The 17,291-nt window shown below is 43.6% G+C and overlaps 1 protein-coding gene across 1 annotated transcript in view; it reads right to left on the reverse strand.

Moving 5' to 3' along the window:
* The window catches only part of LOC134948316 (ectonucleoside triphosphate diphosphohydrolase 8-like), an 89,746-nt gene that overhangs the window by 61,429 nt on the left and 11,026 nt on the right, over positions 1–17,291 (reverse strand). Inside the window, exon 2 of the mRNA XM_063936236.1 lies at positions 16,374–16,511. Within this exon, the coding sequence (XP_063792306.1) occupies positions 16,374–16,499 (126 nt within the window). The 5' untranslated portion in view covers positions 16,500–16,511. The remainder of the gene's footprint in view (positions 1–16,373; positions 16,512–17,291) is intronic.

A 17,291-nucleotide genomic window follows, 5' to 3' on the forward strand; every position in this document is an offset into this window, starting at 1 on the left:
GCAAGATGGAATTGTCCTTGGGCCCTCCCACCCACCCTTATGTTGTATAAACAGGACATGCACACTTTAACCAACCCATCATTTCAGTGACAGGGTCTGCCACACGACTGTGACTGAAATGACGGGTTGGTTTGGACCCCCACCGAAAAAGAAGCAATTAATCTCTCCTTGCACAAACTGGCTCTACAGAGGCAAGATGTCCACCTCATCATCATCCTCCGATATATCACCGTGTACATCCCGCTCCTCACAGATTATCAATTCGTCCCCACTGGAATCCACCATCTCAGCTCCCTGTGTACTTTGTGGAGGCAATTGCTGCTGGTCAATGTCTCCACGGAGGAATTGATTATAATTCATTTTAATGAACATCATCTTCTCCACATTTTCTGGAAGTAACCTCGTACGCCGATTGCTGACAAGGTGAGCGGCGGCACTAAACACTCTTTCGGAGTACACACTTGTGGGAGGGCAACTTAGGTAGAATAAAGCCAGTTTGTGCAAGGGCCTCCAAATTGCCTCTTTTTCCTGCCAGTATAAGTACGGACTGTCTGACGTGCCTACTTGGATGCGGTCACTCATATAATCCTCCACCATTCTTTCAATGGTGACAGAATCATATGCAGTGACAGTAGACGACATGTCCGTAATCGTTGTCAGGTCCTTCAGTCCGGACCAGATGTCAGCATCAGCAGTCGCTCCAGACAGCCCTGCATCACCGCCAGCGGGTGGGCTCGGAATTCTGAGCCTTTTCCTCGCACCCCCAGTTGCGGGAGAATGTGAAGGAGGAGATGTTGACAGGTCGCGTTCCGCTTGACTTGACAATTTTGTCACCAGCAGGTCTTTGAACCCCAGCAGACTTGTGTCTGCCGGAAAGAGAGATCCAAGGTAGGTTTTAAATCTAGGATCGAGCACGGTGGCCAAAATGTAGTGCTCTGATTTCAACAGATTGACAACCCGTGAATCCTTGTTAAGCGAATTAAGGGCTGCATCCACAAGTCCCACATGCCTAGCGGAATCGCTCCCTTTTAGCTCCTCCTTCAATGCCTCCAGCTTCTTCTGCAAAAGCCTGATGAGGGGAATGACCTGACTCAGGCTGGCAGTGTCTGAACTGACTTCACGTGTGGCAAGTTCAAAAGGTTGCAGAACCTTGCACAACGTTGAAATCATTCTCCACTGCGCTTGAGACAGGTACATTCCACCTCCTATATCGTGCTCAATTGTATAGGCTTGAATGGCCTTTTGCTGCTCCTCCAACCTCTGAAGCATATAGAGGGTTGAATTCCACCTCGTTACCACTTCTTGCTTCAGATGATGGCAGGGCAGGTTCAGGCGTTTTTGGTGGTGCTCCAGTTTTCTGTACGTGGTGCCTGTACGCCGAAAGTGTCCCGCAATTCTTCTGGCCACCGACAGCATCTCTTGCACGCCCCTCTCGTTTTTTAAAAAATTCTGCACCACCAAATTCAAGGTATGTGCAAAACATGGGACGTGCTGGAATTTGCCCATATTTAATGCACACACAATATTGCTGGCGTTGTCCGATGCCACAAATCCACAGGAGAGTCCAATTGGGGTAAGCCATTCCGCGATGATCTTCCTCAGTTGCCGTAAGAGGTTTTCAGCTGTGTGCGTATTCTGGAAACCGGTGATACAAAGCGTAGCCTGCCTAGGAAAGAGTTGGCGTTTGCGAGATGCTGCTACTGGTGCCGCCGCTGCTGTTCTTGCGGCGGGAGTCCATACATCTACCCAGTGGGCTGTCACAGTCATATAGTCCTGACCCTGCCCTGCTCCACTTGTCCACATGTCCGTGGTTAAGTGGACATTGGGTACAGCTGCATTTTTTAGGACACTGGTGACTCTTTTTCTGAGGTCTGTGTACATTTTCGGTATCGCCTGCCTAGAGAAATGGAACCTAGATGGTATTTGGTACCGGGGACACAGTACCTCCAACAAGTCTCTAGTTGGCTCTGCAGTAATGATGGATACCGGAACCACGTTTCTTACCACCCAGGATGCCAAGGCCTCAGTTATCCGCTTTGCAGCAGGATGACTGCTGTGATATTTCATCTTCCTCGCAAAGGACTGTTGGACAGTCAATTGCTTGGTGGAAGTAGTAAAAGTGGTCTTACGAGTACGACTTCCCCTCTGGGATGACCATCGACTCCCAGCAGCAACAACAGCAGCGCCAGCAGCAGTAGGCGTTACACGCAAGGATGCATCGGAGGAATCCCAGGCAGGAGAGGACTCGTCAGAATTGCCAGTGACATGGCCTGCAGGACTATTGGCATTCCTGGGGAAGGAGGAAATTGACACTGAGGGAGTTGGTGGGGTGGTTTGCGTGAGCTTGGTTACAAGAGGAAGGGATTTACTGGTCAGTGGACTGCTTCCGCTGTCGCCCAAAGTTTTTGAACTTGTCACTGACTTATTATGAATGCGCTGCAGGTGACGTATAAGGGAGGATGTTCCGAGGTGGTTAACGTCCTTACCCCTACTTATTACAGCTTGACAAAGGCAACACACGGCTTGACAAATGTTGTCCGCATTTCTGGTGAAATACTTCCACACCGAAGAGCTGATTTTTTTGGTATTTTCACCAGGCATGTCAACGGCCCTATTCCTCCCACGGACAACAGGTGTCTCCCCGGGTGCCTGACTTAAACAAACCACCTCACCATCAGAATCCTCCTTGTCAATTTCCTCCCCAGCGCCAGCAACACCCATATCCTCCTCATCCTGGTGTACTTCAACACTGACATCTTCAATCTGACTATCAGGAACTGGACTGCGGGTGCTCCTTCCAGCACTTGCAGGGGGCGTGCAAATGGTGGAAGGCGCATGCTCTTCACGTCCAGTGTTGGGAAGGTCAGGCATCGCAACCGACACAATTGGACTCTCCTTGTGGATTTGGGATTTGGAAGAACGCACAGTTCTTTGCGGTGCTTTTGCCAGCTTGAGTCTTTTCAGTTTTCTAGCGAGAGGCTGAGTGCTTCCATCCTCATGTGAAGCTGAACCACTAGCCATGAACATAGGCCAGGGCCTCAGCCGTTCCTTGCCACTCCGTGTGGTAAATGGCATATTGGCAAGTTTACGCTTCTCCTCCGACAATTTTATTTTAGATTTTGGAGTCCTTTTTTTACTGATATTTGGTGTTTTGGATTTTACATGCTCTGTACTATGACATTGGGCATCGGCCTTGGCAGACGACGTTGCTGGCATTTCATCGTCTCGGCCATGACTAGTGGCAGCAGCTTCAGCACGAGGTGGAAGTGGATCTTGATCTTTCCCTAATTTTGGAACCTCAACATTTTTGTTCTCCATATTTTAATAGGCACAACTAAAAGACACAGAGGTAGCTACAGCCGTGGACTACCGTACTGTGTCTGCTGCTAATATAGACTGGATGATAATGAGATGAAATCAATATATATATATATAATATCACTAGTACTGCAGCCGGACAGGTATATAATATATATTTATTATGTACTAATGACTGATGACGGACCTGCTGGACACTGTCAGCTCAGCAGCACCGCAGACTGCTACAGTAAGCTACTATAGTAGTATGTATCAAGAAGAAAGAAAAAAAAAAACCACGGGTAGGTGGTATACAATTATGGATGGACCAGCGACTGCCGACACAGAGGTAGCTACAGCCGTGGACTACCGTACTGTGTCTGCTGCTAATATAGACTGGATGATAATGAGATGAAATCAATATATATATATATAATATCACACTAGTACTGCAGCCGGACAGGTATATAATATATATTTATTATGTACTAATGACTGATGACGGACCTGCTGGACACTGTCAGCTCAGCAGCACCGCAGACTGCTACAGTAAGCTACTATAGTAGTATGTATCAAGAAGAAAGAAAAAAAAAACCACGGGTAGGTGGTATACAATTATGGATGGACCAGCGACTGCCGACACAGAGGTAGCTACAGCCGTGGACTACCATACTGTGTCTGCTGCTAATATAGACTGGATGATAATGAGATGAAATCAATATATATATATATATATAATATCACACTAGTACTGCAGCCGGACAGGTATATAATATATATTTATTATGTACTAATGACTGATGACGGACCTGCTGGACACTGTCAGCTCAGCAGCACTGCAGACTGCTACAGTAAGCTACTATAGTAGTATGTATCAAGAAGAAAGAAAAAAAAAAAACACGGGTAGGTGGTATACAATTATGGATGGACCAGCGACTGCCGACACAGAGGTAGCTACAGCCGTGGACTACCGTACTGTGTCTGCTGCTAATATAGACTGGATGATAATGAGATGAAATCAATATATATATATATATAATATCACACTAGTACTGCAGCCGGACAGGTATATAATATATATTTATTATGTACTAATGACTGATGACGGACCTGCTGGACACTGTCAGCTCAGCAGCACCGCAGACTGCTACAGTAAGCTACTATAGTAGTATGTATCAAGAAGAAAGAAAAAAAAAAAACCACGGGTAGGTGGTATACAATTATGGATGGACCAGCAACTGCCGACACAGAGGTAGCTACAGCCGTGGACTACCGTACTGTGTCTGCTGCTAATATAGACTGGATGATAATGAGATGAAATCAATATATATATATATAATATCACACTAGTACTGCAGCCGGACAGGTATATAATATATATTTATTATGTACTAATGACTGATGACGGACCTGCTGGACACTGTCAGCTCAGCAGCACCGCAGACTGCTACAGTAAGCTACTATAGTAGTATGTATCAAGAAGAAAGAAAAAAAAAAAACCAAGGGTAGGTGGTATACAATTATGGATGGACCAGCGACTGCCGACACAGAGGTAGCTACAGCCGTGGACTACCGTACTGTGTCTGTTGCTAATATAGACTGGATGATAATGAGATGAAATCAATATATATATATATATAATATCACTAGTACTGCAGCCGGACAGGTATATAATATATATTTATTATGTAATGACTGATGACGGACCTGCTGGACACTGTCAGCTCAGCAGCACCGCAGACTGCTACAGTAAGCTACTATAGTAGTATGTATCAAGAAGAAAGAAAAAAAAAACCACGGGTAGGTGGTATACAATATTATATATATATTATATACAATTATATATATATATTATATATATTAAACTGGTGGTGATTATTATAAACTGGTGGTCAGGTCACTGGTCACACTATCAGCAACTTGCAAGTAGTACTCCTAAGCAGACAATCACAATATATATTATACTGGTGGTCAGTGTGGTCACAATGGCAGTGTGGCACTCTGGCAGCAAAAGTGTGCACTGTACGTTATATGTACTCCTTAGTCCTGCTCTCAGACTCTAACTGCTCCCCACTGTCAGTGTCTCCCCCACAAGTCAGATATACATTATACAGTCACACTATCTATCTATCACTTCAGCAAGTAGTAGTACTCCTCCTAAAGTACTCCTCCTAATGCTCCCCAAAATTACTACTGTGTCTCTCTCTACTCTAGTCTCACTCTCTATAAACGGAGAGGACGCCAGCCACGTCCTCTCCCTATCAATCTCAATGCACGTGTAAAAATGGCGGCGACGCGCGGCTCCTTATATAGAATCCGAGTCTCGCGATAGAATCCGAGCCTCGCGAGAATCCGACAGCGGGATGATGACGTTCGGGCGCGCTCGGGTTAACCGAGCAAGGCGGGAAGATCCGAGTCGCTCGGACCCGTGTAAAAAAACATGAAGTTCGGGCGGGTTCGGATTCCGAGGAACCGAACCCGCTCATCTCTATTCCAAAGAAATTGGTTCAGGTTCCTCTAAGTCACCCGTCTTGTCTGCTGAGAGTCCACCAAATACTGTAAACTCGGCACAAGAGTCCCAGCCCGTTGTTTTGACTGCAGGATGTGCTTTTCTGACTTCTTCTTCTAATAAAAGTACTTTGCCAGAAAGTTCAGCTCCCAAGGGTAAGAAACCTGTCTCTGATTTGAACGCAGCCTTGCTGGGTGATACCATCAGTTCAGACAATGTTTGGGGAATTACCTTGGTCAGACCTAAAGAGCTTTGTAAAAAGAAGAAGAAAAATAAATAATTTTTGACTCTTGCCTTGATATAAAAAAAAAAAAAAGATTTTTTTTCCTTATCTTGTGTCCAGTGGCCACCGTCAGGGGGAGGGCACTGTTACAAGCTGTGGTTGCAGCTTGTTTCTGTTTTCGTGTCTGTTAGACCAGTGTGTCAGGTTTTTTTTTGTATCCCTTGTTTTGGATAGTCTGTATTTTGGGGTCCTTTGACCCCTCCTCAAGGAGGGGGGGGGGGGGTTACTGTTATGAGCCACGGCTGTGGCTCATTCCTGTTTTGCATGTCAGTGAGGTATTTTATGTTATTCTTTTGTTCATGTTCCCCGTGGGTGTCATGGGGTGCTCGGAACTCACCCTTAAGGAGGGGATACTGTTATGAACCACAGGTAGTGGTTCATTCCTATTTTATTTTTATAAGTTGTTTCGCAGGCCAGGATTTCCAGTTGCTCTGTTTAAGAGTACTCTTGGTTGCTGCCGCTGGTGAGTCTGTGTAATTGCAGCTTGTTCCCATGTGTTCAGCCTCACCTGGCTGCTAATTGCATCTTGTCAGTTTGGAGTCATGCAACAGGGCAGCTGCATGAGATTATTAATTAGGCCTCTCTGTTATATGCTGGCTCAGTGCTATTCACAGATGCTGGTGATATTTCTAGGTTTCCAGTCTGCTTGAGTTCTGAGCTTGTTCCTGAGCTCCTGTGTAGCAGTGTCAGTCGAGCTGCTTCCTGTGTCGATTCCTGTGTCAGTCCCTGTGTCGATTCCTGTGTCTGATCCCGTGTCCTGCCGTGAGGCGTTCCTGTCCTGAGGTCCAGTGGCTTTGCCTGTGCCTGGTCAAGTTTCTGACTTCTTGGTGTCCACCGGTCTGTCGTTTGGGATTCTGCCTGTCCTCCAGTTCTGAGAGTCTGTGTCAGCAGCATTGGGAGTTCCTGTCCGTTTGCCAGTATTCGTACCGGTTCCGTGAGTAGCGGCTCTGCCGCGTCCGTCGGCCTAGGCCGCTGTATTCCGTTATTATTTCTGTCACTGGTGTTTTGCAGAGGGTTCTGCTTATGCTGTCACTGCCGGTACACAAAAAGTATTGTGTCGGCGTGTGGTCAGCATTTCCTTTGTTGTTCTTTTCCTTTGGCGGCAAGCCGCGCATACATTTAGTTTTAGGCTAGTTAGTAGCCCCTGGCTTTGGTTGTTTCAGTTAGAGGGCCCCTTGTTATCACCCTGTCTCGGTACACTCTTTGTTTCTCATTAAGACCTGAGGGGGCATCGAAGTTGGGCAGACGTAATCCGCCCTTCAAACGCGGCTGCCATGGGCTCAAGCAACCATAGTCTCGCAAGAGTGTACTGACAGCACGGGCGAGACAACGGAGATAGGGCGCCAGGGGCTATTCCCTTTCCATTCCCCTTTCCCAGCGTTACGTCCTGGTGCTCTGGACTCACTTCATAACATCTCCCTTGTTCTGAGCACCAGGAACCTAACAGCTACAATATAGAATACATCATACTACAATACAGTGTAATGCAATGCTACAATACAGAATACAGCATACTATAATACAGTGTAATGCAATGCTACAATATAGAATACATCATACTGTAATACAGTGTAATGCAATGCTACAATATAGAATACACCATACTATAATACAGTGTAATGCAATGCTACAATATAGAATACATCATACTACAATACAGTGTAATGCAATGCTACAATATAGAATACACCATACTGTAATACAGTGTAATGCAATGCTACAATATAGAATACATCATACTACTATACAGTGTAATGCAATGCTACAATATTGAATACACCATACTGTAATACAGTGTAATGCAGTGCTACAATATAGAATACATCATACTACAATACAGTGTAATGCAATGCTACAATATAGAATACACCATACTGTAATACAGTGTAATGCAATGCTACAATATAGAATACACTATACTGTAATACAGTGTAATATAATGCTACAATATAGAATACACCATACTGTAATACAGTGTAATGCAATGCTACAATATAGAATACAGCATACTGTAATACAGTGTAATGCAATGCTACAATATAGAATACACCATACTGTAATACAGTGTAATGCAATGCTACAATATAGAATACATCATACTACAATACAGTGTATTGCAATGCTACAATATAGAATACACCATACTGTAATACAGTGTAATGCAGTGCTACAATATAGAATACATCATACTACAATACAGTGTAATGCAATGCTACAATATAGAATACACCATACTGTAATACAGTGTAATGCAATGCTACAATATAGAATACACTATACTGTAATACAGTGTAATATAATGCTACAATATAGAATACACCATACTGTAATACAGTGTAATGCAATGCTACAATATAGAATACAGCATACTGTAATACAGTGTAATGCAATGCTACAATATAGAATACACCATACTGTAATACAGTGTAATGCAATGCTACAATATAGAATACATCATACTACAATACAGTGTAATGCAATGCTACAATATAGAATACACCATACTGTAATACAGTGTAATGCAATGCTACAATATAGAATACACTATACTGTAATACAGTGTAATATAATGCTACAATATAGAATACACCATACTGTAATACAGTGTAATGCAATGCTACAATATAGAATACACCATACTGTAATACAGTGTAATGCAATGCTACAATATAGAATACACCATACTGTAATACAGTGTAATGCAATGCTACAATATAGAATACATCATACTACAATACAGTGTAATATAATGCTACAATATAGAATACATCATAATAGAATACAGTGTAATATAATGCTACAATATAGAATACATCATACTACAATACAGTATAATACAATGCTACAATATAGAATGCACCATACTATAATACAGTGTAATATAATGCTACAATATAGAATACATCATAATAGAATACAGTGTAATATAATGCTACAATACAGACTACACCATACTGTAATACAGTGTAATACAATGCTACAATACATAACACACCATACTATAATACAGTGTAATATAATGCTACAATATAGAATACACCATACTATAATACAGTATAATACAATGCTACAATACATAACACACCATACTATAATACAGTGTAATATAATGCTACAATATAGAATACACCATACTATAATACAGTATAATACAATGCTACAATACATAACACACCATACTATAATACAGTGTAATGCAATGCTACAATATAGAATACACCATACTGTAATACAGTGTAATGCAATGCTACAATATAGAATACAGCATACTGTAATACAGTGTAATGCAATGCTACAATATAGAATACACCATACTGTAATACAGTGTAATGCAATGCTACAATATAGAATACATCATACTGCAATACAGTGTAATGCAATGCTACAATATAGAATACAGCATACTGTAATACAGTGTAATGCAATGCTACAATATAGAATACATCATAATAGAATACAGTGTAATATAATGCTACAATACAGACTACACCATACTATAATACAGTATAATACAATGCTACAATACATAACACACCATACTATAATACAGTGTAATATAATGCTACAATATAGAATACACCATACTATAATACAGTATAATACAATGCTACAATACATAACACACCATACTATAATACAGTGTAATATAATGCTACAATACAGACTACACCATACTATAATACAGTATAATACAATGCTACAATACATAACACACCATACTATAATACAGTGTAATATAATGCTACAATATAGAATACACCATACTATAATACAGTGTAATACAATGCTACAATACATAACACACCATACTATAATACAGTGTAATATAATGCTACAATACAGACTACACCATACTATAATACAGTATAATACAATGCTACAATACAGACTACACCATACTATAATACAGTATAATACAATGCTACAATACATAACACACCATACTATAATACAGTGTAATATAATGCTACAATACAGACTACACCATACTATAATACAGTATAATATAATGCTACAATACATAACACACCATACTATAATATAGTGTTATATAATGCTACAATATAGAATGCACCATACTATTATACAGTGTAATATAAATGCTACAATACAGACTACACCATACTGTAATACAATGCTACAATATAGAACACACTGTACTGTAATACAGTGTAATACAATGCTGCAATAGACTGGGTATTGGTCGTTGGGTCGACACAACTTAGGTCGACAGTCATTAGGTCGACCAGTATTGGTCGACATGCATTAGGTCGACAGGGTCACTAGGTCGACCAGTCAAAAGGTCGACATGAGTTTTTTTTTAACTTTTTTTGGTGTTTTCTTCGTAAAGTGACCGGGAACCCCAATTAGGGCACCGTGTCCCCTCGCATGGCTCGCTTTGCACGCCATACTTCGGGCAAGTTGTCTCGCTCTGCTACCGCTGCGCTTGGCACAGGATACTATTCCCAATCGTAGTCCACGTGGATCGTAAAGTATGAAAAAGTCCAAAAATTGAGAAAACAAAAAGTGAAAAACTCATGTCGACCTTTTGAACTATCGATTTAGTACATGTCAACCTAATGACCATTTCGACCTAGTGACCCTGTTGACCTAATATATGTCGACCAATAGTGGTCGACTTAATGACCGTTGACCTAAGTGATGTCGACCTAATTCTCACATTCTCACACACACCCCGACCCGGGGGTCGCCATGGTGGTGGCGTTGGGATCCTCTTACCCTCTAGCTACACATACCAACTTATACCTCCAGAACCATCCCTTACATTCTCTACATTTGAGGTCCATGCAATACGCCTCTACCAACCTACTAATCTTCGAGTTGCTGTCATTTACCGTCCACCTGGCATTTCCTCCAAATTACTCGACAACTTTCCTTCCTGGCTACCTCACTTCCTCTCTTCTGACATTCCCTCCATTATTCTAGGTGATTTCAACATCCCTATCGATAACCCCACAAAATCACCTACCTCTAGACTCCTTAACCTCACCTCTTCACTTGGTCTCTCCCAGTGGACCACCTCACCCTCCTATGTGAACGGGAGCTCACTGGATCAGGTTTTCACTCACCGCTGCGATATTTCAGATTTCTCCAATTCCCCTTTTCCCTTCTCTGACCACCACCTGCTCTCTTTCAACTTATCTATCTCTGCTTCCCCATCTCTCCCTCCTAAGGCTACCATCACTAAGTGTAACATTGAGGCTATTGACACCACATTCCTTTCCTCCCTGTTCGACTCACTTGTCTCTCCTCTTCTCTCTCTCTCACATGCCCTGAGCAAGCCAAATACAATGCATCTCTTACTTCTGCTCTTGACTCTGTTGCTCCACCAACTACTATTCACCCTCGCAGATCAACACCTCAACCCTGGCACACCAAATGCACCAGACACCTACAAAAATGCTCACGTAATGCTGAGCGATACTGGAGGAAATCACGCTCTAAGGCAGACTTTCTCCATTTCCAATTTATGCTCTCATCCTTCAGTGCTGCTTTTTCCCTCGCTAAACAATCATACTTCAAAATTCTCATCTCTACCCAGTCTTCCAACCCCTGGCACCTCTTTGCTCCCTCCTCTGCCCACCACCACCACCTCTCCCTTCCTCATTGTCTGCTCTTCACTTTGGCACTTATTTCACACTTATTTCACATCCAAGATTGACTCCATACGTCAGGACATCACATCCCAACAGACCAGCAACCAGCCACCACCCATCCCTTGCCACCCCTCCCCTTCTCTCTCACCAACTCTGACATCTTTCTCCCATGCATCTGGTGAGGAAGTCATGGCCCTCATCCGTTCCCCCCCCCCCACCTACCCAATTGACCCTATCACCTCCCACCTCCTCCGCTACCTCTCTCCTTCTGCCTGTTCCCATCTTGCCCACCTTGTCAATCTCTCCTTCTCATCAGACACTGTCCCCTCTGCCTTCAAGCATGCTCTTGTGTCCCCTGTTCTTAAAAACCTACCCTTGATCCAAACACCCTCTCCAACTATCGACCCATCTCTCTCCTCCCTTTTGCCTCCAAACATCTTGAGCGTGTTGTCTATAATCGCCTCACAGCCTTTCTTTCCTCTCACTCACTGCTTGACCCATTCCAGTCTGGTTTCCGTTCTCTCCACTCCACTGAAACTGCCCTCACAAAAGTCTGCAATGACCTCCATGCAGCCAAATCTAAGGGCCACTACTCTCTGCTTAGTCTTCTTGACCTCTCTGCTGCTTTTGACACTGTGGATCACCCTCTCCTGCAAATCCTTCACTCTCTTGGTCTGCGTGATACTGCCCTCTCCTGGCTGTCCTCCTACCTCTCTGATCGTTCCTTCTCTGTCTCCTCTCATGACGCTTTCTTCCCCCCACTTCCACTAACTGTTGGTGTCCCCCAAGGCTCTGTTCTTGGTCCTCTCCTTTTCTCTCTCTCTATACGTCCTCTTTAGGTGAACTCATTAGTTTTTTTAACTTCCAATACCACCTCTATGCTGATGACACTCAAATCTACCTCTCCTCCCCTGATCTCTCCCTGGCTCTCCTCACTCATACCTCCAACTGTCTCTCTGCTATCTCTTCCTGGATGTCCCTTTCTTAAACTCAACATGTCTAAGACTGAGCTGATCATCTTCCTACCCTCCCGCACAACCTCACCTCCCACAATCTCATTATCTATTGATGGCACGACTATCTCCTCTAGCCCCCAAGTACGCTGTCTTGGCGTAATCCTTGACTCCTCACTCTCCTTCAAACCACACATTCAGCACCTCTCACAAACCTGTCATTTTCATCTCAAAATCATTTCCAGGATCAGGCCTTTTCTCACCCAGGATGCCACAGAGATCATTATTCACTCACTGATTATTTCCAGACTGGACTACTGTAATCTCCTCCTCACTGGCATTCCTGACAATTACCTCTCTCCACTCCAATCTATCCTCAATGTTGCTGCCCGGCTCATCTTCCTCACCAAACGCACTACATCCACCTCTCCTCTCCTACAAACCCTTCACTGGCTTCCCTTCCCTTCCAGAATCCAATTCAAACTTCTCACACTCACAAAGCCCTCACTCACTCCTCTCCCATTTACATCTCTGACCGTATCTCCCTTTACTCTCCCACCCGTCCTCATCGCTCTGCTAATGCATGCCGACTCTCCTGTCTTCTGATTACTTCCTCCCACTCCTATCTCCAAGATTTTTCACGCGCTGCTCCCTCTCTCTGGAATTCTTTACCTCTCCAACTCAGACTCTCCACCTCCCTACAGAACTTCAAACGGGCTCTTAATACTCATTTCTTTACCAAACCCAGCCAAATCTCATCCTAACCCTCTGTTCCACGTTCTCTATGTACCCCATCTTTGTCACCCCTGTCTCTCTACCCCTCCCCTTAGAATGTAAGCTCTCACGAGCAGGGCCCTCTTTCCTCATGTGCTTATCCTTTTCTTACTTTAATAATCCTCAACTGCCCAAATCCCGCAGTTTATTGGACACCTTGGAACTTATCTCTATGTCGTCTACTGGTGTAGTTATGCTTAGTTACCCTGTTCTTGTCCTATATTGTCTTCAACTGTAAGTCACTGTTTTCCTGTTTTTATTATGTGCATATGTACTCTGTAATTGGGTGCTGCGGAACCCTTGTGGCACCATATAAATAAAGGATAATAATAATAATAATAATAAATACAATACAGACTACATCATACTGTAATACAGTATAACACAATGCTACAATACAGTCTACACCAGTGGTTTCCAAACTTTTTTGAATCATGGCGCCCTAGAATATCAGAATTTTTTTCACGGCATCCCTAGGCCAAAAATTTCTTATTGAGAAATTTAGAAAGAAATATTACATTAAGTAGATCACGTTTATATTATATGTCATCCTTAGGGTCAGTTGTGTGGTGAGGGACAGGATTTGCTTCTGTTTGGCCACATATTTTATGACTGGCAGCCACCAGCACTGGTTTTGCCTGTTATATTGACCATGAATAATTTGAATTGGTCCTGGACCACCAACCCAGGGCACCCCTGCAAGTGTCCCAAGGCACCCCAGGGAGCCACGGCACACAGTTTGGGAACCTCTGGTCTACACCATACTGTAAAACAGTGTAATATAATGCTACAATACAGAACACACCGTACAGTAATACAGTGTAATACAATGTTACAATACAGAACACACCGTACTGTAATATAGTGTAATATAATGTTACAATACAGAACACACCGTACAGTAATACAGTGTAATACAATGTTACAATACAGAACACACCGTACTGTAATACAGTGTAATATAATGCTACAATAAAGAACACACTGTACAGTAATACAGTGTAAAACAATGCTACAATACAGAACACACCATACTGTAATACAGTGTAATATAATGCTACAATACAGAACACACCGTACAGTTAGACAGTGTAATGCAATGCTACAATACGGCGGAACACACCGTACAGTAATACAGTGTAATATAATGCTACAATACAGAACACACCGTACAGTAATACAGTGTAATACAATGCTACAATACACAACACACATCATTCTGTAAAACAGTATAATATAATGCTACAATACAGAACACACCGTACAGTAATACAGTGTAATACAATGCTACAATACAGAGTACACCATACTGTAATACAATGTAATATAATCCTACAATACAACTACACCATACTGTAATATAGTGTAATACAATGCTTCAATACAGACTACACCATACTGTAATATTACTAAAATACAGACTACACCATACTGTACTGTAATAGAGAACACACCATACTGTAATACTGTGTAATACACAAACAACATATTCAGTAGCTGATTCACCACTAAGCTACCAAAGCGGCCGCTTAGGGCCTGGCGAGTCCCTGGGGGCCCACTGACATGACTAAACAGGACCACCATCACGGGGTACTGCTGGGTTGGTCACAGACAGATCAGCAGCAGCCATGGAGAGACAGTGTCGGCATTTCGAATACCGTGTCGGCTGCAAGCCAACTGTTGCTTGAGGACCAGCAGCCAATCAGGAGCAGCCGCTATGGTCACTCCTGATCGGCCGCCAGTCCACAAACTGTGATTAGCCTGTGGGGTATCCGGATGATAGGTCGACAAGGTGGCATTCGGCCCGAGCCATCCACTCTCTGTCAGAGCGTCTGGGCCCGGGACAGTTGTGCCCTCAGCACCCCCCTAATGGTGGCCCTGGGTGGGGATTTGGCACACACTGACTGCTGGCACACCGGTGTTGAACATCCTACCACATCTCTCAAAGTCAGTGTTGGCACAACCTTCTAGTGTGTCCGTCCTGCTGCATAAAACGCCTGACTGAAGGACTGTGCCAGGGTGAAGTTAGTGAGCCACCTGTTTGAACAAGATTGCGGAAAATCAATATATGTATTTATTGGTGCAGTAAGATACCACGGGCAGCTAATTCCTCTTAGCTGCCTATATCCTATTCTGTGTAACATGGGCAAACAACGTGAGAGGGTGTTCACTCATATACTTCTAATCCTGTAACCTGATGTTTACACTGCAATTTCCATTTTATAGTGATTAGATAAAAGGAAATGCTGCATCCAGTCTGCACGGCTTTCAGTGCAGGTGATTAAATAAACTATTTTCTGACAGGTCATTTATGAGGGGATTCAGTTGATAAGTCGACAGTACTAAGGTTGACAGTCAATACGCCGACCACTATTGGTCGACAAGGACAAAATCCCAGTCACCGCCCATCACTTTTCCGCAACATTTCTGATACCGTCTGTCCCTATCGCAACAGCGCCTCTGTGTGGACACTCTGTGTAATGCATGCGCCATAGGGGATCTCAGAAATATTTGTGCAAGCGCAGTTGCAAAAAACCCCTCTAGTAGGGGAACATTGGGCCTAATTCACTAACATGTGGGTAGTCCGCCCCGCACGTCAGTCCCAACTTTTCCTGCACAAGTACAAAAGCATCGCACAGTGGCGATGCTTTTGTACTGCAGGAGTAGCTCAGTGCCAGCGCAGCTTCTGCGCGCTGGCAGGAACTACTCGTTGCCGTGAGGGTCCCTCCCCTCTCCAAGGGTCCAGGCACACCTGCGTTGCCCGGCCCGCGCCACCGGCCCACCCGGCCCGCCTCCTCCCGCCCAGCGACCGCCTCTGCCTGTCAATCGAAAATGCACAGCAGTGATCACGTCTGAATTAGGCCCATTGGCACTGCGTGTACGACTCAGAATTTGGCCCAATATCCCCTAACTTATGGTGTGAATGGTGGGCTACTTACCTTGTTATTTGATGGCAGATATATATCCCTGATGTCCACCAGGCTGAGTATCAGAGCAATGATCCCTGACGCGACAGAGATGATGATCAGACATCCTACCGCCAAACCCTTACGGTTCCTACACATGACAGCATCGACCTACAGAGTGGCAAACACAGATATAATAGAGATTATGTATCACCACATACAACCAAACGTTTAACATATAGTATATCTTATTAAACGACAGTTAAACGTAAAGTAATGTTATCGATGTTTTAGGGGTAAGTCTCCAATACGGACAATCATCCGCATCCACATTTTATTCCTGCCCTGTCTTTAATGGCCTAAAGATGCATTTTCCATCTAGTCCCTAATACTTCTAAAAGCAGGTAAGACCATTTAAGATTAATATATATCATGCATGGATGGCTGATTTGCATAGAGGGGTGGGTCCAGTGATGTCTCAGCAGCTGAAGTGACTGCAGTCTCCGTTTTCCACAGTGGGACACTGTTCTAAAACTATGGGAGGGCTTCAGCTGTGTGGAATGGCGCGAGAAGATCATTCGTTACTTTTTAACAAATTGTATCAAATTTAATCAAAAGATTAACTCTGAACTTCAGCTTTCAGTTCCTAAACCCAGAGCCGGCCCTAACCAATATGATGCCCTAGGCAATATTTTGGCTGGTGCCCCCTAGCACCACTGCTGGTTCCGCCTCTGACCTTTCACCTCTTTCCCAGCACCACCATCCCTCAGCCATAGCAGTCCTTATTTTGGTGTTGGTACCCCCTATATTTTAAATAGGAACAGTTCGCACATTTGGCGCACAGCCCAAAAAGGGGTGTGTTTTTGCTGGCAAGGGGCATGGCCACACAATAGTAACCCCAATTCCAATTACGCCACACAGTACTGCAACTTTATTCACATTTGATCATGC

Source organism: Pseudophryne corroboree, chromosome 8, assembly GCF_028390025.1.
Source record: "Pseudophryne corroboree isolate aPseCor3 chromosome 8, aPseCor3.hap2, whole genome shotgun sequence".
Taxonomy (NCBI): Eukaryota; Metazoa; Chordata; class Amphibia; order Anura; family Myobatrachidae; genus Pseudophryne; species Pseudophryne corroboree.